The 21,058-nt window shown below is 52.6% G+C and overlaps 1 protein-coding gene across 16 annotated transcripts in view; it reads right to left on the reverse strand.

The window, feature by feature from the left end:
• Positions 1–21,058, reverse strand: part of SCRIB (scribble planar cell polarity protein) — a 95,770-nt gene that overhangs the window by 44,950 nt on the left and 29,762 nt on the right. For 15 of the 16 annotated variants that reach the window (XM_072327700.1, XM_072327698.1, XM_072327696.1 and 12 more), the window contains exons 15-20: positions 20,558–20,875; positions 18,546–18,608; positions 7,464–7,553; positions 6,791–6,868; positions 4,544–4,858; positions 4,036–4,116 (exon numbers count right to left, since the gene is read on the reverse strand). In XM_072327700.1, the coding sequence (XP_072183801.1) occupies positions 4,036–4,116; positions 4,544–4,858; positions 6,791–6,868; positions 7,464–7,553; positions 18,546–18,608; positions 20,558–20,875 (945 nt within the window). The remainder of the gene's footprint in view (positions 1–4,035; positions 4,117–4,543; positions 4,859–6,790; positions 6,869–7,463; positions 7,554–18,545; positions 18,609–20,557; positions 20,876–21,058) is intronic. The other variant, XM_072327688.1, reaches the window with a different exon arrangement.

Consider the following 21,058-nt stretch of genomic DNA (forward strand, 5'->3'; position numbering starts at 1 on the left):
ACCCGCAAACTCAGCGTCAGACCGTCACCTCAGCACACCTGGCATTTCAAACACACACCCTGACACCCACTGACGCCCTGCCCCTCTCATAGTCCATTTCCCAAAGCGCAGTGTAACTCAGAACACTCCTTCCTGCCTTGCAAAGGGACTCAGGCAACTTCTCATTCCTGGCTGACCACAATCCTCTTTGCAGACAGCTCCCCGACCCCTCTCACCTCCCCTGTGCACTTCCAAGCTCCAGCAGCACCAATGATGCTCCAGGGGATGACAAAGACCAATGGTGATGCACCACCTCCTGGATGCTACAAAGCTCTCTGTTGCCACTTTAACTATTGCTAAGACTACCTGCATATTCATGACCAAGAGAATACCTACTGCTTGTTTTTGGCTCTGCATCCGAGCTTTCCTATCGGGTCACAGAAAAAGAAGCCCAAATGGTTCCATTAGAGGAATGGGTCCAATGACATTAATACGGGAAGAAGGCAAAGCAGCGATTCCCAGAAGTGATGTCATGGCACACCAATGTGCCACGCCATCAGCTGCCTCTGTGCTCAGGCATTTGCCCTTATCAATCACTCCCCAAGCAAGGACAGAGGCGATGAAGAGCTGAAGGGCACAATCTGATGTGCAGCAGGACCTGCTGAGAGCTACTGGGCTGCTGTCTGCCCACACTGGGCAAAGTTATGGCAATCATGGGAGGATGGTCCCCGTTTTAAGTCATGAAAAGCGTACTACATAAAATATAAAATCATTTGGAAGCACCGAGAATGGGATTCAATCAGTCAATAGCAAGTGTCTGGCGGACACAGAAGGAAAAGTAGAATTCTTTTAGACAAGAAAACATAATGCAGCGTGCTCTCCAATCTCGCTGTGGTATCAGTGAGAGAGATGAATGCTTTGGACAAGGAGGCACTTGCAGTACAGAGGGAAGCAGCAGCGTCATTTGCAGAGCACTGGAGAGACTTCATCTAAAAACCTGTGCAGCTGTTAACAAAATGAACAAAACGTCCCAAGAAAAGCCTGCAGGACGAGCAGAGGAACAGCCTGGCCTACAAAGAGCCTGACTAGAAGAGACCAGGAAGGATGTGACTGCTCCCCGTGAGAATACAAGGGACATAAATCAAGAGGAGAGCTAAGCTGGAACACTGGTGCCAAAAGGACCAAACGTGCCATGGAAACATTAACTTTAAAAAGTAAAAGGTTCTTTAAGTTCTTCAAAAACTTCTTACAAAATGAACAGCGGCTGCTCAGACAGTGCACAATCAGCCTATGAAACAATAATCTGACAGGATTTGTAGCCTGATTCCTCACTATCTAACCCCAGAATTATTCTAACTACTCCCAGGCTCCTTCCAAAATAACGGCTCGTCAGCATAGAAGGCAAAGCAATAAGCAGGAAAGATAAACAACATGCTGCAGATGCACAAACCTAATGAAGAGCAGATAACAGAGACAAGACTCAGGGCACCCACAGACGGATCATTAAACAAGCTGCTCAAAAGGTACCATTTATGGTCTGATTTTGAGTGGTTCTGTGTGGAGCCAGGAGTTGGACTCCATGATCCTCACGGATAACATTCCAACTGGGGATACTCTACGGCTTTTTCTATCTTTTCCTACCACTGATGAGAGTGGTTGGACCACCAGCATCCAATGGTATTCCCCCAGATGTCAACGGATGAGAACACAAGATGTCCTTCACTCACAGCATGTCCCATCTAACAGCCTGGACAGAATTCGCTGCATCAATTGCTCATTAGGACTCTTAAGCATCACTACTGCCCTCAGCCTCCCCCAGATAGGGGTTCTTATGTTTAATCCCAGACCTAACCCCAAAAACCAGCTGCCCTTGGCCACTGCTCCCAGTCCTGAATCTCCCTGCTAGATTTGATGGTTGGACTTGATGATCTTCATTGCCTTTTCCAACACTGATGATTCTATGATCTCAAACAATGTTCATACTTCCCAACTTTACCTTCCTGCCCCATATGCTTTCTGCCCCATGTCTTCCAATACCAAGAAGACTCTCAAGATGTCCATCGCAAAACTGTGTCAGGTTCTGACTCTTATATAACAGACATTAGAACACGGAGAAGGCTGGAGAGTTAGTAATGAGTCACCGGTGAGCTTTGTGGGGTGTTAACTTTGAAGAGAGATCTAGGCTGGGATCTTCGGTTCTTGTACTCAGAGATCCCTGAAGAAAATAAAGGGAGTTTTCCTGGCCCTTCTCTGCAGAGAAGTCCAGGATGGTACAGAGCACAGGGGAAGACCACGAAGCTGTGCCGTAATTATTTCCCCAAGAAAACAAAAATTCGTTGACAAAGTGAAACAGAGGCGTGACTGGGAGACCGTGACTTTGGTGAGTATTATTGGCTTCGTCCTGCTGGACCCACAGGCTGCATCCCAACCAGAGCCCTCCTGCTCCCCCCATAGGGAAACACGAGCAACCTGCAGAACACATCTGGTTAATCACCATGTCCTGAAAAGCCTTCCAAAAAAACAGGAAAGCTGTGACAAATACGGACTTCTGTCACTCTGACACTGCTTCAAGGTGAACGGGTATTCTCAGCATCCAGAGCAGCTCCACGGGCCTGACCTTGCTGCAGAACTGTCCAGAGATGGGGGTAAAACTCCCAGAGCTGCTCATGTGTTTCTAAGAATGAGCAGAAACTCTCAAGGAATAAATAGACGTGAGAGGTCTCAGGATGTAACACCGCCACCATGGGGGTATCACATTTAGCAGCGCACCCCACAGGAAGGAAAGGCAGAAGAGCAGCTGCTACCAGGAGGGATGCCTGCTGGGGCTGCTGCGGTCAGACACTCGCTGGAAGGTGCAGACATTGTATGAATGGTTTGATGTGAATGAAAATGCCCACGGAAATGAATATAGGGATGCAACGGGGTTTGACTTCTGACTCCGTTCTGAAATCTCATGATCCCTTCTTGCCACAGGCACAGACAATTAATGCCATGCAATGGGCAATCACGCCTCTCAGTCATGTCTCAGTGGAGCATCAAAAGAAGAGCAAAACCAACATCAGTTGGGCTATGGGGAGGGGCTCCTCGTCAGGAAGTGTAACAGCAGGACAAAGGGTAAGGGCTTCACACTAAAAAAAGGAGATTTAGACTGGACAGTCGGAAGCCCTTCACTATGTGGGTGGTGAGGCATTGAAGCAGGTTGTCCAGGGAATGTTAATCGTGCCCAAGGCCGGGCTGGATGGTTGCATCCCTGCCCACGGCACAGGGATTGGAATGGATGGTCTTTAAGGTCCCTCCCAACCCAAACCATTCCGTGACTCCTCGATTCTGTCTGACAACAACCAAGGCTCAGCTTTGGGAGGAGAGAGGAGCATTAGGAAACAAGGAGAGATGTTGTATTAGTTCAGGTCTCCTGGCAGGATACGACTGCCAGATGTAGGCCAAAGCTCCACTACAGCTTTGTGCCAGAGCAAATACAACACAGCCCCCAGCCTAGGGATAGAGCAGACAGAAGCCAGCACTGACGAGGCTGTATCAGTGTTTACCCACACCAACTCTGTGGTAACACGTGCTCTTACCACAACAGCTGGATCAGAAACCCGCCACCAGCACCAAGAGGCAGGAGCTTTCACCTGGAGGCAGCATGCGAGCTTGGGAGGAGGGTCAGGAGGCTCAGCAGGCTCTCCCCACAGGAGGGGAGCCAGTGACACATCAGGCAGAAAGACTGAGGTTAGAGGCAGCAGTGAGATCAGTATCACAGCACAAACAGGGGGGCAGTTGGGCCCAGAGGTTGAAATGAAAGCAGAGGAAGCAAAGCACTCCGCGTGCCCTGCCCAACTCCATGTTACCTTCCCTCTCCTTCAGCCAGCACTGACCACTGCTGCCCCTGCACACCCCTTCCCTTTAAGGAGCTTAAAAAAAAGGACTCCAAAATCTAGCACTGAAGACAGGAAAAAAGCTGAGGCAGGGCAGGGAACTGTACTTGTGCCTGCTGCCCCAAGGGCAGGTCAGCCCCTTCCCATTCCCTCCTGCTGTTCCCTGAGCACCCACACTCACCGAGATGACCCGGTCTCCTACGTGCAGGATCCCGTCCCGATGGGCTGCACCTCCCTCTGCGATCCGAGAGATGAAAATCCCCTGAAATGCAATCAGAAGGGTCAGGCTCTCCGGTGCCTCCCCAAGGCTTTGCTCCGCGGCACCAGGCGGGTCTCAGCCCATTCCCCTTTGCAGAACCCTCCCCTGGCACTTCCCCTTCGTTTCTCACTCCAGCAATCCCCGTTCTGCTTCCGGAGCCACCTGCAGGGAGGCCTTCATGTGGCCAAGAGCCCAGAGCATATGTCAAGAGAACAGCAGCGGGATTAAATGTCGCTGGCAGGGATTGTGAGCCTCGGCCCCACCTCCTTCTGAACTTCTCCCTTTCCCTGAGCTAACAGCAGATGCTGTCTCTCAGGCCATGCCTCGCTGCCTCTTGCCCAAAGAGAAGGACAGACCCCGTGCTGCCTCCTCAAGCAGTGCCAAGATGCAGAGACCAGAGCCCCTTTCCTCCCCACGAGCTGTCACTGACCGTGTCACCAGCCCGGTACGGCGTGGAGCCTTTGCCACCGGCGATGCTGAAGCCCAGACCCTTCTCATTGCGCATCAAGCAGGTGGAGTATCTCTCGGTGGCAGGGGCCCCCTCGGGTCTCTCTGGGAAGCGGAGGCCGCCTCTCCTCTCTCGGGGGCTGTAGTCGTCCTCAGGGCGCAGCGGGGTGACGGTGATGGCGTTCTCCGGTTCCACCATCCGCTCCCGCAGGACGGTCATGGACACGGAGCTCCCCGACCCGCGCAGCGCTTCCACGGCCACGTGGTGCTCCGCGCAGTGCAGCGACACACCGTTCACCTGGGGATGGAGAGAGACAGGCACAACCCTGCCCTTCATGGGCACTCCCCTTCCACATGCCCACATGAGCAGCTCCGGCCCTCAACACTCCCCAGCACAAGCGCAGTTCATCACCATGCTGGACCTGGCCCTGAGCACCCTGATATAGCTGTGGGTGCCCCTGTTTTCTGCAGTGGAGTTGAACCAGATGGCCTTTAAGGGTCCCTTCCAACTCACCACCACTCTATGACCCGATGATCCCCTACAAAGCTCTCTGCTGTCACTCTGTCTCCACTGGAACAGACATCACCTGCTGCCCTAACATGATCCTCCTTAGGATGTACGGCCAAAATCCATAAAACAGCAGGTGAACAACTGGCTGATGGGCTCAAAGAGTTGTGGCCAATGGGGCTCCATCAGGATGGTGGTCAGTCACTGGCGGGGTTCTGCAGGGCTTCATCTTTGGGCCCGTTCTCTTTGAACTCCTCATCAGTGCCTTGAACACAGGACTTGAAGGACGGCTGGTCCTGTGTGGAGCCACAAGTTGGACTCCGCGATCCTTACGGATCCCTTCAACTCAGGATGTTCTACAATCCTATGGTCCCAAATCTAACTCAAATATCATTCCTCCTTCAGGGCATTTAAGATCCTTTATCGGATCTTCACCACGGCCTTCATAAGGGAGCAATGCTATCCTTACTCTAAAGGGGAAGAGATATTCCTTACCACTCAAAGCCAACGAGAACAGAACTGTTACAACTGACTAGCAGATGCAGCAGTATATTAGAAAGGAGTGTTACTGTGAGGGTACACCTGATTTTACAGGAGGCACAGATGAATGGACATTGTGTAAGGTAAATCAGAACCGACAGAGTCTTTTCCCAAATCTTTAACTGAAAAAGTATCTGTTTTCCATGGAACCACGCAACGCCATCAATTTAATTGTTGAAAACAAAAGGAATGTTCATTCATCTCTCAAAACCCGCAAGAGCTGACTCTGCTTTTTCTGCAGCAAAGTGCGATTCGATGCACGCAGCACAAGGATGCAAGGTGGCACTTAAGGCCCTGGAATATAGATGAAATCGGACTAGACTTCTACTGCAGTCAGTGCCACTTGGTGAACAAGAAGGGAACGTGCAGTCAGGTAGATGCCAGATCTCTGCTGCCCAGATACGGACATAAGGAGGAGGGCATAAGACGCCCAGGGACACCACATCAGCTCTGACAAGCAGCACAGTGCTCCAGATACAGACCACTTCTTCTTCTGGCCCCTACCCAACACCGTAATGACATCTATTCCTCGTGTGATGCAATCAATCTTTCCTCAAGTGGATCTCAATCCTGTATGATTAATCGTGCCTCCAAGGACCTGGAGGCAGGCATTTGGCTAGAGGTTAAGATTTATATTACGAGGTTCACTTTTACCCTTTACCAGCAAGTAGAAAGGGACAGCACACAGAGGCTGGCTGCCCCGCCTGCTGGGCACACGGACACACTCAGGAGCATTTCTTCCCATCTGAGTTACAGAACTACAGAATCCTTAGAGTTGGAAGGGACCTTTAAACGTCACCAGGTCCAGCTCCCCCACAATGAACGTGGACATGCACAGCCCAACCAGGTTGCCCAGAGCCTGGTCCAGCCTCGCCTCGAAAGGCTTCAGGGATGGGGCATTCTCCACAGCTCTGGGCAGCCTGCTCAGTGCCTCACCACCCTCGCTTCTGCAACACTTCATTTGGGGAAAGTGAACACAGGAGCGATTTCTGTCCTTACAAAGAAGCAAAAGATTCAGGGTGACATTAATGAAACAATTGGAGCCAGGAGCATTTTGTTTTCTTGTTGCACGGCTCCTGCTACTCAATATGGCCTCCAGACCACCATAATGGATAGAAGCATCAACCCACACCCCTACACTCGTTAGAATTATTTATGCCCTCACAGCAGCTCAGCTCTTACCTCCAGAAGCTTGTCTCCAACACGAACCCCTGCACGAGCTGCAGGTCCCTCCTCTGAGACACGGGAAATAAAGATGCCCTGGGGAAAAAAAAAGGAGATGGGAGTCCATTCCTCAACCCTGCAAAGCATGGAAGGAGATCGCAACACCTCATCCGCCTCATGGGAAAGGAGAAGTTCCCTGCCAACCCCACACCCTGCATGTGCGGCCATGACATTCACATCACCCCAGTCAGGAAACAGCAAGAAGGGAAAAAGGCATCCCATCCCATGGCTACCCCGCAGGGGACACGAGGGAAAAGGGGAGCATGGGGAGGACAGCACAGCTGATGCCATCCCACGTGCTTAAGCCAACCCTGTACTTTTCTCCCTTAGAGTCCTGCATACAAAGACGGGTGGGAGAGAAACTTCTGCTCTTGCTGTTACTGGTCGTCAGTAGCATGAAGGCTCAAGAAGTTGTGTCCCTGCACTCCAGCCCGGGGGTGAAATGTACTGAGCAGCCCCCAGAATGCCAGGAAGTGCTTTTTGTTGGCCATTGGGACCATGCTACTGGGCAGGTCAAGAGCCCTCTGAAATCCCATCGCAATCACAAAGCTCCTACATATGGACATCCAACATAGAGAGAGGCAGTCCCTGATAGTGTGTGCTCCCATAACGACACGGTCCAGAGCCTTACCTCGTCATCACCCTTATAGGGGGTGGAGCCTTTGCCCCCTGCGATGCTGATGCCCAGCCCCCCCGTCTGCCGCACGATAGTCAGTGTCAGCTGGAAGCAGAATGGACACGAGTTACACATCAGCACAGGCAGGGAGAACGGCACAAACATCTCGAAGAGCAAAGGATGACGACTTCAGAGAACATGCACAAGAGCACAGACTTTATCCGCATGCTTCTGCTCGTGTATTTAGGCAAGCTTGGCATCTGTGTCTCAAAGGGACCAACGTTACAATATAGTTAAACCGTTTATTCACAGATGAGTCCTGAGCTGTATCTCAAGACCAAGAGTCAGTTTGCCTGTAATGCACACACTGGAATGAGATGTCCACCACAAAGCAAACTGAGCAGGATAGGGCTGGGTAAGGAAACGGGGATGGCGTTCTATGGCAGCCCAGTTCTACCACACGGCTCCCTTCGGGGTGCATTCTGCACAGCAGCTGGGAGATGGAGGGCTATCCCAATCGAAGCACTTAGTCACAAGAATGGCACACCTAGAACACCCCGAAGGGACACCGGGCTTTAAAGCATTGATGGAAATCAATGTGTGACTCTGGAAAAGCCATCTGCCTTGTCTGGTGGCTCCTTCCTCTCCTCCTCCCTGCATGTGCAAGCTCACATCCTCCCTGCAAGCTCTCCTCCTCCCTGTGGCTGTGCAACCCAGAAGTCTCTCCTTCCCATCTCCCACCTCCACACACTGAATTATGGCCCCCTCCAACAGCAAAAACTCCCTCAAGCTTGAACGGACATTGCCTACATCCAGGACACCAACACAAACTGTTCTTCTTGCTCCAGACATGAGAAGGAAGGTAGGAAGCACACAGTAGGAAAGAGAAAGGAATAGGACAGGCAGGAGACTCTGGGATCTGTCAGGGCCAAGGAGCTGGTGAGGTTAAGTGACAAATATACAGAGGCTTCTGGACAGAACTGAATTTGCTGTCCTGCAGATGTCAGTCCTCTGGAAACAAAGTCCAGAATGGAGACAGGCTGCTGCAGAGGTGTCCAGCTTCACCATCTGGGTTCACCTGGCTTGGCCAGATAACACGGCAAGCAAAGGAGCAGGAAACACCTTCCTTAATGCTCTCCTTTCAAACCCCTCTTCACTTTACGCAGGGACAGAAGCAACATCCTGCGGGGTCTTCACAAGACCAAAAACCCCAGGAAATGCAGAACTGGAATGAGGCTTCTTGCCATTTCCTCAGTACGTCTGTAGTGCAAGACCTGCAGGCTCAATTAAACCCAAATACTGACAGACACGGATCTTCTCAGGTGGTGCCATTAGACAGCATTCTGCATCACTGACAGCACATTTTGAAGCCTGTGATAGATTAGATACACCATGCGTGTGTGAAAGCCTTTATCGGGTTGTAACTAAAAACATCCACCTTAGAATCATAGAATTACCCAGGTTGGAAAAGACCTCGAAGATCATCAAGTCTAACCAAAGCCTAACCATAGTACCCTAACTAACAACCCTCTGCTAAATCACATCTCTAAGCACCACATCCAAATGGCTCTTAAACACATCCAGGGGTGGCGATTCAACCACCTCCCTGCGGAGCCCATTCCAGTCCCTAACCATGTGTATCCCATTCCAGTCCCTAACCATGTGTATCCCATTCCAGTCCCTAACCATGTGTATCCCATTCCAGTCCCTAACCACCCTTTCTGTAAAGAAGTTCTTCCTAATATCCAACCTGAACTTGCCCTGGCGCAACTTGAGGCCATTTCCCCTCATCCTGTCACTTGTCACCATTGAGAAGAGACCAGCCCCGCTCTCACTGTAAGCACCTTTCAGATACTGGAAGAGAGCAATAAGGTCTCCCCCCAGCCTCCTTTTCCCCAGCCCAAACAGCCCCAGCTCCCTCAGCCTCTCCACATAGAACTGGTTTTCCAAGCCCTTCACAAGCCTCATTGCCCTTCTCTGAACCTGATCCAGCACTTCCATGTCTATTTTGTGCTGAGGTGCCCCAAACTGAACACAGCACTCGAGGTGAGGCCTCACCAATGCTGAGTGCAGGGCAGGATGACTTCCCTAGTGCTGCTCACCATTCTTGATAAAAGCCAGGATGCTGTTGGCCTTCTTGGCCACCTGTGCACACTGCTGGCTCATATTCAGCCCACTGTCCATCAGCACACCAAGGTCCCTTTCCATCAGGCAGCTTTCAGCCGCACTTCCCTAAGCCTGTAGGGCTGCCTGGGGTTGTTGTGATTGAAACACAGCACCCCACACTTGGCCCTGTTGAAACTCATGCCCATCGATCCAGTCTATACCTTCGTTCTTTACCAGTCTACCGTCTTTCCTCCAGCCTCACTAGTTATGGATAATACCCTCAAGGCTTCGACCTAATGATGCAAAAAACCTTTATCAAGCCCAGAAAACTAGATTCCCACACATGGGCTACAAAGTGCTTTAGTAACAGGATGGAGATGTTCTAAGGTAAAAGAGCTGATGGTTTCACTCAGTGACTGAATGATTCACGTCCAAATCACTATTTTTGTCCTGGTTTTGACAATGAACAGGGAATACACAACCTCACCGGTTGAGGTCACTTCCAGTTGCATGGCCTGTTGGTTATTGAAACCAACTGAAAGATAAACCACAGAGCAAGAGATTTCACAAATTCACTGAAACCAGACTAAAAACATGGAAAAACAACTGGGCTGAGGGTGAAGAGCCTCACTGCACCTCATGTCTAATCGTGTGAGCTGAAAAAACAGAACCCCAGGGAGGAACCAGGTATAACCAGGTTGAAAGACGCTGCGGGAACACCAAATGGGTTTGAATGGGATATAAGGGTATTTAGAAAGGGGATTCTGAACTCTCAGAGCAAATGAGTCCTCCCATAAAAACGCTGTAGTAAGAAGAAAAGTGTGGCCAGCAGATGGAGGGAGGTGATCCCTGCCCTCTACTCCGCCCTGGTAAGGCCACATTTGGAATCCTGTGTCCAGCTCCCCAGTTCCAAAAAGACACAGATCTCCTAGAAGTCCAGCAGAGGGACAGAGAGATGATGAAGGGCCTGGAGCATCTCCTGTGTGAGGAAAGGCTGAGTAACCTGGGTCTGTTCAGCCTGGGGAGAAGACAGCTGAAAAGGGATTTAATAATGTTCATACATTTCTAAAGGGAGCTGGGAGGCAGATGGATGAGGCCAGGCTCTTCTCAGTGGTAGCAATAGGACAAGGAATAATAGCCTAAAACCTGAATATAGGAAGTTCCATACAAGCACGCAGAAGGGTGGCAGAGCACTGGAACAGGCTGCCCAGAGAGGTGGAAGGATCTCCATCCACGGAGATATTCAAGACCCACCTGGACATCTACCTGTGTGACCTATTGTAGGGAACTGCTTGGGCAGGGGGTTGGATTCAAAGGCCTCCTGAGGTCCTTTCCAATCCCTGCGATTCTGTGAAGCTGAACCGGTGAACATTTGTTTGAAATCTATGAGAATAATATGAAATGAGTATATACTTGACAAAAAAGGAGCTGGCTCCAGTAGCCTGTACATGCACTTTTGTTTTCAATTCAGAGCTACAAAGATGATGAAGTGTCCAGAGGGCAATAGGAGTGAGGAGCTGCTGAGGTCCCTTGAATTGTTCTGCCCAAAAAACAGGAGACTGACGGGAAGCCTCATGGCGGCCTGCAGCTCCTCATGTTGGCCTGCAGCTCCTCATGGTGGCCTGCAGCTCTTCATGGCGGCCTGCAGCTCCTCATGGTGGCCTGCAGCTCCCCATGGTGGCCTGCAGCTCCTCATGGTGACCTGCAGCTCTTCATGGCGGCCTGCACCTCCTCATGGTGACCTGCAACTCCTCATGTTGGCCTGCAGCTCTTCATGGCGGCCTGCAGCTCCTCATGGTGGCCTGCACCTCCTCATAGCGACCTGCACCTCCTCATGGTGGCCTGCAGCTCCTCATGGCGGCCTGCAGCTCCTCATGGCGGCCTGCAGCTCTTCATGTTGGCCTGCAGCTCCTCATGGTGACCTGCAGCTCTTCATGGCGTCCTGCAGCTCCTCATGGCGGCCTGCAGCTCCTCATGGCGGCCTGCAGCTCCTCATGTTGGCCTGCACCTCCTCATGGCGGCCTGCAGCTCCTCATGGCAGCCTGCAGCTCTTCATGTTGGCCTGCAGCTCCTCATGGAGGCCTGCAGCTCCTCATGGTGGCCTGCAGCTCCTCATGGTGATCTGCAACTCCTCATGTTGGCCTGCAGCTCTTCATGGCGGCCTGCAGCTCCTCATGGTGGCCTGTACCTCCTCATGGTGGCCTGTACCTCCTCATAGCGACCTGCACCTCCTCATGGTGGCCTGCAGCTCCTCATGGTGGCCTGCAGCTCCTCATGGCGGCCTGCAGCTCCTCATGTTACCGTGAAGCTGCCACTTCAGCCTGAAGCTGGTACTTCCCTGAACTGCCACCAGCGACCAGGCAAGGTGTGAAGGGCTGGAAGCACAGCGTTGTGGGGAGCAGACCGGGAGTGGGATGGTTCAGCCTGGAGCAGACAAAACTTAAGGGACACTTCGTGGCTCTCTCCAGCTCCCTGAAAGGAGGTTGGAGTGAGTTGGGGGTCGGCCTCTGCTCCCAGGGATCAGCGATAGGACGTGGAGATGTGGAACCTGGGGATGTGGGCAGTGGGCACGGCGGGATGGGCTGGGGTTGGACATGAGGGCCTTTCAACTGGAGATCCTTAATGACTCCATGACTGCACCGAAGTACAAGCCAAGGAGGCAGCAACACTTCCCAACTTGCTCCTCTGCTTCCCTTGGTCCCATCTGTGCTTCTACGTATATGTCTCTGAGGAACACGCTCAAATAAGGACTGGCTCCATTCCCACCTGTTTTCCATGGACCCTATACAGCTATTTTCTAACATACAGCTATTTTCTATCATACAGCTATCTTCTAACATACAGCTATCTTCTAACATACAGCTATCTTCTAACATACATACAGCTATCTTCTAACATACATACAGCTATCTTCTAACATACAGCTATCTTCTAACAGAGCCTCCTGATCCCGCTGGCTTTTCCCAGCCGCAGTGAATAAACACGAACTATTACAAAGAACCAAATGCTGCACTCACGGGCAGTCTTGCTCTTCCAGTATCTGCCAGGGATATCTGAACGCTGCCCAATAGGTCTGGGACAGCATCCAGCACTGTGTCCTGCAAAGCCCAATCAAGGGCTTCTACATCTTGCTCTGAGCAGGGGCACAGTGGGCAGAGAGGCAGCAAACCCGACTTTCACAGGTCTCTACTGGCATGGCGTGGAGCTGCTGCATTTCAGAGCTGCTGAAAGACCAAGCTGTTTCTCCAGGCATACCCAAAGGAGCTGGGTTTAAGGATGTCATCTTCACAAGGTGGCAGAATATTTTCTGCATCCAGACATATTGTTATGTGTACATTTGGAGGCAGGTACGTGCCCGATCCCTGCAGCTTGAAGCTTTAAGCGGGACTGGATTGATCACAGTGACACAGAAAAGGCCAATGTTCAATGAATGCCTCCCAATTGTATTTGGATAGAAACATAGTGATGTGTACATACCACAAAGAATCACACCCTGACAGGTGCTAAAGAACCCATTAAACAGCCCCAATATGGGAAATACACTTAAAAAGCCAGAAGGACTAAACAACGTGTACCTGAGAGTCCAAACAACCGGCCAAGATCTCCAATATGCTCACAGAGTCGTTAGGGAATCCTGGAATCCTGGAGCCCTGAAATAGCATCACTGTTGTGCAGCTGGGTTGAATCTTCCATGGGATGATGCCTGCCATGACCTGACAGCCATCCCAGAGGATTAACCTGAGAACCAGCACACTTGCCTCTGTGCAGGCAGACAAATAACACTCACACCAAGCAGTTCAACCTTCTGGAATACCTCACTGTCACAAACTAACAGGCAAAAAAACCCCATCACCACCGTGATTCCACTCCTCGACCAGACACCGAACCTGGCTGATAATACAGCAAAACTCATAAGCAGACTTTGGTAAGCCCTGGTGCTTCCTATCACCATCTGTTCTTCCTGACGCTGTGGGATGTTGGTGTTGTGTGAACATCACACGAGCTGACGACCAAGCTCTGGTCACCAGCGGAGAACCACGAGGCAGGTGGGCTTCTGCAGAGATGTTATCAGGCCTGATCTTATTCCAAATCACAGACCCACAGAATGGCTGGGCTGGAAGGGACCCCAAGGGTCACGAAGCTCCAACTCCCCAACAGGCAGAGCTCAGGGCCCCATCCAACCTGGCCTTCAACCTGGTCCAGGGATGGACGGAGCATCCACAGCCTCTCTGGGCAGCTGTTCCAGCACCTCCCCACTCTCAGAGTAAAGAGTTTCCCCCTGACATCCCACCTCCACCTGCCCTCCTGCAGCTTAACGGAATCACAGAGAAAAAAAAAAAACCCAAATTTTCAAAAAAAATCCAAATATTCCAAATCTCCAACAGGAAATGATGTTAACTGCTGTGTTTGAGGGGAGGCCAGGATGCTTCAGATACAGGAGGGGATGGGACAGGACAGAACGTTTTGGGGTTTTTTATGCCATTAAAGACTTCCTAGGAAATGATAATTCAAGGGATGAAGAGGATTAACAGTCCAGAAATCCTACATCCCAGATCACAAGGACCGGGGGAAATAATGGTAAGGGATAAGTCGCATTGCCAAAGATTGCAATCCATCATCCCCAAAGGAAGTCCCGCATGCTCACCATCAGAGCCATCGCTACGCAGACACCACTCAGCTCTGTGCCTTTCACCCGGAGCACCTCTGCAAAACAGAGGTCCTCACAAAGTGACGTACCGGGAGCCAAAGGCTCTGACTCACCGGGAAAGATTAGAGGAGCTAAATGTGTCCTTGTAAGCAGGGACTGCTGAGGACACGTGGCCGGGCTGAAAATACCGATGAGCAAATGGAAGGGGAGAGACGGCGGCATGAGCTGGTGAGAACCCAGCTAAAAATGAACAGTGGAAAAAGGAACGTGGAGGAAAGGTCCTGCCTGGGCACAGCTGAGCTGAGGGCTTCCTGGCAGCAATGGTGCTCACTGGTCCTTTAAGATGGTCTGTCAGTTGCGGGCAGCAGAGGTGCCCTGCAGTGCTACGTGCCCAGCTGCGCTCCTGCACAGCCCGTGGGGAGGCTGCAAGACAACGGTGCAAATCTCAGTCAGTGAAGATGACAGAAAGGATGCCATTTATTCAATGGATTTGGAGCCATGGATAAAAAGCCCTCCAGGCACACAGAGCTGTGATCAGTTCTTCTGTTAACAAATTCCACAAGTAAGGATTTAAGGAACTCATCCCAACAAGGCAGCACCGTGGTTTGCCATTGCTACAGGGGAACATCAGCAGTAAAATACGGATCCCAAAAGGAACTGGGCCGGCTGCACCGCAGTACAGAACAAGGCAAAGTCCTTCTGGAAGTGACAACATCCCACTTCCTGGACATCAGAATGGACAAACACACGGAGCTCCAAAGTGTTTGTGGAGCTGGGAGCAGAACAAAAGCCCACGTGCCGGGCATGCAACCAGAACAAGGGATGTGGAAATGCATTATCTTTCTTCCTCTCTTTAGTATTAAGGCCTCTTTATTCCCACACCTTTGGTGGTACACTCATTCCTTTGGTCTCGCTCTGCCTACAAAATCTCACCTTGAGATTCAGTCCAACAGCTTCTCATGGCTTTCAGCATCCACAGTGAGGTGGCTGCAGGGAACTTTGGTTCACGGATGGGAAATGGAAGGAAAAATGATGGAATATGGCGTGCCGCAGTCTGATCACAACCTGCCGTATCAGCCACAGCCAACAAGGTTAGCGCAGAACAGCGTTGGTTCCCAGCTGTCATAAAGACCCGGAGACTCGAGGGAGAGTCCAACGAAGGGCTGTAAAGAAGATGAAGGTCTTGAAGTAGCTCTGCTGGGGAGAGAAGCTGAGGGACTTCTCTGGGTATCCGTGCTACAGCACAGGCTGGGCCTGAAGGACCCTGAGGTCATCATTCTATTCCTGTTGTATCAGGGAACCAGAAGAGGAAAGTCCTTCACAACTTCTTGGCCTGTGTGTTAACTGATAACTACTCCCCACACAGCCCTCAAACGTTCGGTTTGGCAGCAGCATCCCTTACAGTGAAAGCAAAGATCAGGTCTGTGACCACCCGAGGGACCTGAGTGGCCCCAAGTCTATGGGTGCGGATGAGGTGCGTCCCACAGCCCCAAGCGACCTGACTTGCTCCCGGCTCCAGACTGATGACAGAGCAGAGGAAGCTGACGGGATCTTTTCCGCCTTCCAACAAAAACCTCTAAACCTCAACCATCAGCCCAGCTTCCTCCTAGGGCCCTTCCAACACGAGAAGGAAATGGAGCTGTTGGAGGGGGTCCAGAGCTGGGCCACGGAGATGAGGAGAGGGCTGGAGCACCTCCCTGTGAGGACAGGATGAGGGAGTCAGGGTTCCTCAGCTCTGGAGGGACTTCATAACAGCCTTCCAGTGCCTGAAGGGGTGTAGAGAAAAGCTGGGGAGGGACTTTTTATAAGGGCACGCAGCAACAGGACGAGGGGAAATGGCTTTAAGTTGGAAGAGAGAAGGCTGAGACAAGACATCAGGGAGAAACTGTCTTCCAGTGTCTCACCACCCTTGCAGTAATCACAGCACAGGCTGTGGATGCTCCCTCCTCCCTGCCAGGCTGGATGGGACTGTGAGCAGCCTGGTCTAGCAGAAGGTGTCCCTGCCTACAGCAGGGGCTTGGAACTACATGGTCTGAAAGGTTCCTTCCAGCCCAAGCCTCCCTATGATTCCGTGGAGGGCAATTGCCACCATACCCTCCCCAAATGGCCTCGTACAGCTGGGAGAACACATCACAGGAGCAGCAAAAACAGACAAAGCTCCTCAGCCAACACAAACTGCCGCTGGAAAGCAGCTGGTGGCTCCTATTTTCAGGCACTCTGTTGCAGACCCATTATGACCAGGCAAACACAAGAGAGGATGCTGCTATTACTGCAGACAATGCAGCACCAAGCAGGACTCGGGGATCCCTTTGCACTGCCAACCTCCATCTTCACAGCAGCTCTTCTGCGACTGTCTCTTAGCAAATCCTCTGAAAGCAAGCACAATTCAGTTGCAACCTCATGCCTTCCACCAGCAGTTTGATGTGCTGCTCCATTCAGAAAAGGCCATTTCCATCCGTGCTGTAGAGACTAAACCACAAAAGCACTGGGAATTGAGGCAGCAGCACAACCCCATGCATCAGCCACTCCTGTGCTTCCATCCAATTCTGTTTTCCTCTGTAGCAGAGCCCCATTGGCCTAACAATCAAAGGAGCTCCGAGGTGTGTGCACAGCACAGGGCTCCCTGCCCCTGATGCTGCAGTGCTGGTTGTAGTTGGGCAGATGCCTCCAGCTCTGCTCTGATGAGCTCCGACCCCGACTCAGTATTAAGCCAGAATCAAAACCCCACATTTTCTTCCAAGAGTTGCATAAAAACAGACCAAGATTGAGATCACAGCGCTGTGAGTTTACAACCCTCCGACCCCCCAGAGCTAAACTGCTGCAGGGCACCTTCAGCCCCCCCCAAACCTGGAGGATCTCCATCATTTTGTCCCTGTTTGCTGCAGCAGCACCTCACCCCTTACATGGCACCGCACAGTGGGGCCACAGATCTGTACAAAGAAGGAATGGCACTACATGGACAGCAGAACAACGTGGGGCCTCTGACCAGCCACCCTGCCCAGAGGCCTCCAAGAAGCCCTGGGCACTTCCATCAGATGCAGGCAGAGCAGAGGCAGGGGACGAGGAAGGGCAGGCAGCTGCCTGCTGATACGAGGCTGAGGGTTCCTGCAGCAACCTCCACATCCTGACCTTGAGCTCAGTGAGGAACAGGAGCAGTTCCCCAACGGGGGACCAGTAAACACCTTCAGTGAGGTGCTGCCTCTTTACCTCTGACTGCAGAGCTGCTGCACCAAGAGAAATGCAAGAAGTACAAACGTATTTTCCAGTGACCTACAGCTGAAGAGATAAAAAACCTTCAGGACACGCAAACAGCGCACCAGGTGTCAGCTCACGCTTCGCTCGAAGCAGAAATGAAGTGCCTGACATCTCCCTTCCAAAGCATCCTCTGAAACTGAGAAGAAACTAAAAACTAAGCAGAGCCTCCCCCCACACCTGAGGGAGGAGCAGAGAGGTGTTCCATGGTCAGACAGGCCAGCAGCTCAAACAGTGAAGACACGGATCTGGTGCCACTGTGCTGACCCCAAGGGAAGCATCCCCTGTGCAAGCAGCTCCTGACACAGTGGCTGCCTCCTGGCAGGGGCAGCAGCACTCTGCCTCCAGCAGCTCTCTGTGGAGTCTGCCTGCAAACGGCCACTGATGAAGGGGATTAAACAAACTGAAAACTCGTGTTTTAAAAAGTAAACATCAGGAAAATAATGTGTCCGTGTAATCTGAGGATGAGCCAAGACAGCAAAACCGCATTCAAACCAGGGCGCAGAACACGGCACGTGGTCGAGGCTTTACAGCTCCTCCAGTGCCACCTACACCCTTCTGATGTCCCAAAGCGCTGCACGAGAGCAGCCGGTGGCACGGTGTCCATAGAGGCTGTGTAGGATGCCAGCACCATTAACAACCTCCAGTGCACCTCCATCATGCAACGGCACAATGCCTTGAGATCCACCTGACCCCAAAGAGTGATCCCAGCCGATCCCGGAGCCCTCTGCTCCTCCTGGGCTACCAACAACTCCTGCATGTACGTGCACCATTTCTTCCTCCCCCTTCCTCAGCACGCAGCAAACAGGAACTGAGCCTCCTACCCACGAGCCCTCCGTTTCTTCGCATTCCTCCCATCTCAGTCTGGATCTGCAGCAGCCATTCTCACCTCAGGGACGGAGAGGGAGGGAAAGGAGCAGGGAGAGGAAAGCAGAGGAAGAAACAATCATGGTGTTGGTGATCGGTCAGGTCCAGAAGCCACTTGACCCCAATAGATCAGAGTTCCCCTACAACGAGGGGGGAGCCTGGGAAGCAAATCAAGCAGACGGAATGATTTTCGGCAGAGAGAGAACAGTGGGAGTGGTACAGACCTCTTCCTCCTCAATGCGAGCAGGTTCAATCAGCAGATTATTGGCTTGATCAAACGACACCCCCTGTTAGGACAGGAACCAGCAAAGAGGCATGCGGATTAGTGGAGCATCGACCAAACCCGCCACCACAACCACCACCACCACCCAACACAACACACAGACGCACATCGCTCCGGCACAACACCGAGCAGACCCCGCTCACTCCGCTCCTCACCGCCACCTCCCAGCGGGGACGGGGCTGCTCCCACCTTGACAGCGTGCAGCCCATCAGCACGTGTTGGCCGGCTGCAAGCTGCCTCCAAAAGGCCTCACTTTGTCTGTGCCGACGCACCGAGGCTGTGGCCTCCCAGTTCAAAGCTGAGCACCCTTAGCTGCCTTCATCCCCCCATACAGAGCGGCAGGGTGAAGGAGGAAGGAAGGGACAGCCCAGGAGAAGCGGCTCGTGGTGCCACCAGGTTGGCAGCAGAGTGAGGCCATCCCAAACCCATCTATGAAGGGAAATGCTTCTGGTGGGACAGTGCGTCCAGGGATCCCACTCATAAACAGAGGAAACGTGCTCCCAAATGCAGGAAGGTGCCCTGAAAGCCAGCCGTCCTGATTTAGGGACCCGGCACCCTGCGTGCCCTGCCTGCCTCCTCCTGCATGAACCTCCACTGGGACTGACCCCCCACGCTCCCACTCCTCCATCAGCTCAGGAGGAGAGCTCGGATCTGGAGCGGGCGTTCAGTCCAGCCCAAGAAAACCAGACCTGTGGTTCCCAAGCAGAAGGCTGAGCTAGTAACAGAGATGACTCTTCCTAACAGACACCAAACGAGCTTTGAGTACCAGCTTGAAAGAAGCCTTTGGGTCAGAGCGTTTTGCCACCACGGCAGGCGTGCACGCAGGGCACTCAGGACGGCTTCACACACCCTTAACAGCAGCAGCCACAGCACGTTTTCACCCTGAAGAACTTCAGAGGCACAGAAGGAAACTGCATGCCTCATCCCTAAGGAGCCAACGTCAGCTCAGACTGCGAGGCAGAACGCACCGAGGGAAAGGTTCCGAAGGAAACCCGAGCGCAGGAACCTTCCCTGTGCAGTCTGAACTCCACCACAGGCTTGAAATGATCCCCACAGTCTGGAGCGTGTGCAGTAACAGCAAAAACAGGTTTAACTGCAGCATGTTCCACCAGTTCAGACCTGCACCTCACCCACACGACCTGCTGGTGCCACACAATGTGATGGAGACCCACCTGCATTCGGCCTCCCAAGCGCACCTCATAAAAACATCGCCGCTTTCAGCAATAACTGCTCTGACCTCACACGGTGTCCCCTAGAAATATTGCCCTCTGCCACTGCGAGCAGCTCCCCCCAGCACCAACCTGCGTCCCTAACCACGCAAACACGGTGGGGTTCATCCAAACAGAGCCAAGGATCTCCGGACTCCTCAGCCCCCAGCAGGACCACAAGGGCCCGCTGCTGTCCCACATAGCGGGGAACTCCACAGCAGAAGCTGCCCCAAGAACCACACAGACTTCATCAGACCCCCCCGCGCTGGGGCAGGCACAGGGTAGCACTGAGAAGGTGCTGCAGCCTGATTCCACGGCACAGCAAGAACCACGGCGTAAAGGCAACGGGAAGCGGCCTGAAGCTGGTGGTGAGGTCCTTCCAGACACACAGCTCATCCTACTGCAAACAAGGTGCAACGGGAGCAGGTGAGGACACGGAGAGCAGTGGAGGAACCGTCAGCAATACGGGAGCTGCTCCTGCAGCACAGACCACAACAGCACGCACAGAGGGCAGCGGGCACGCGTGTGCTCCCAGCACCAGCAGTCAGACACAACCAGCGTGGCACAGCTCAGACAGCTCACTGCAATGGCCCCAGATGAGCTTCAGCTCTCCCACCCTCAGCACATCTCTATGCAAGTTCTGGGGCCTGCAGTGTTTCCGCTGGTGTCACGTCAGCCTGCTTGCTGGCTTGGAGCAGAAGGGAGCTCTGGCACCCTCTGGTGCTCTCCTCCCACAAGGCCTCACCTTCACGGACGGCTGAGCAGACAAAGATCCGTTCTTTCTGTCATCCTCATCCCACGCTTCCTCCTCATCCTCAGGCTCCGCGTTGTTGTTGCAGCCCCCCAACTCCTCCTCCTCTTTGGGGACTCCGTCGCTGTTCAGCCCCTGCAGGAGTGCCACCACGGCCTCCGGTTTGGGCAGCTTAGTTATCTTGAAGTGTTTCTTATAGTGAGGAGTGTCCTTGCGGATGAGCCTCTGTTTCTCCACTGGGAACGGCCGCTCTTCATCTTCATCTTCATCCTCACTCCTTATCAGCGTGTCCTCAGCAAAGTGTACGGTGGGCTGCAACGGCAAAGGCCCAGAAAGGCTGTGAGCCTGGGATAACAGCCAGACACCCGCCCTCCCTCCAGCACCAACACAGGCAAAGCCAGCACCTCTGCCTTTGTACTACAGAAGATGCAGGAATACCTCTTCATTTCCCTCCAGCCGTTGTTTCCCCCCCACCCCGTATCAGCACCTTCACTC

The sequence above is a fragment of the Excalfactoria chinensis genome, chromosome 2, assembly GCF_039878825.1.
Source record: "Excalfactoria chinensis isolate bCotChi1 chromosome 2, bCotChi1.hap2, whole genome shotgun sequence".
NCBI classification, from domain to species: Eukaryota; Metazoa; Chordata; class Aves; order Galliformes; family Phasianidae; genus Excalfactoria; species Excalfactoria chinensis.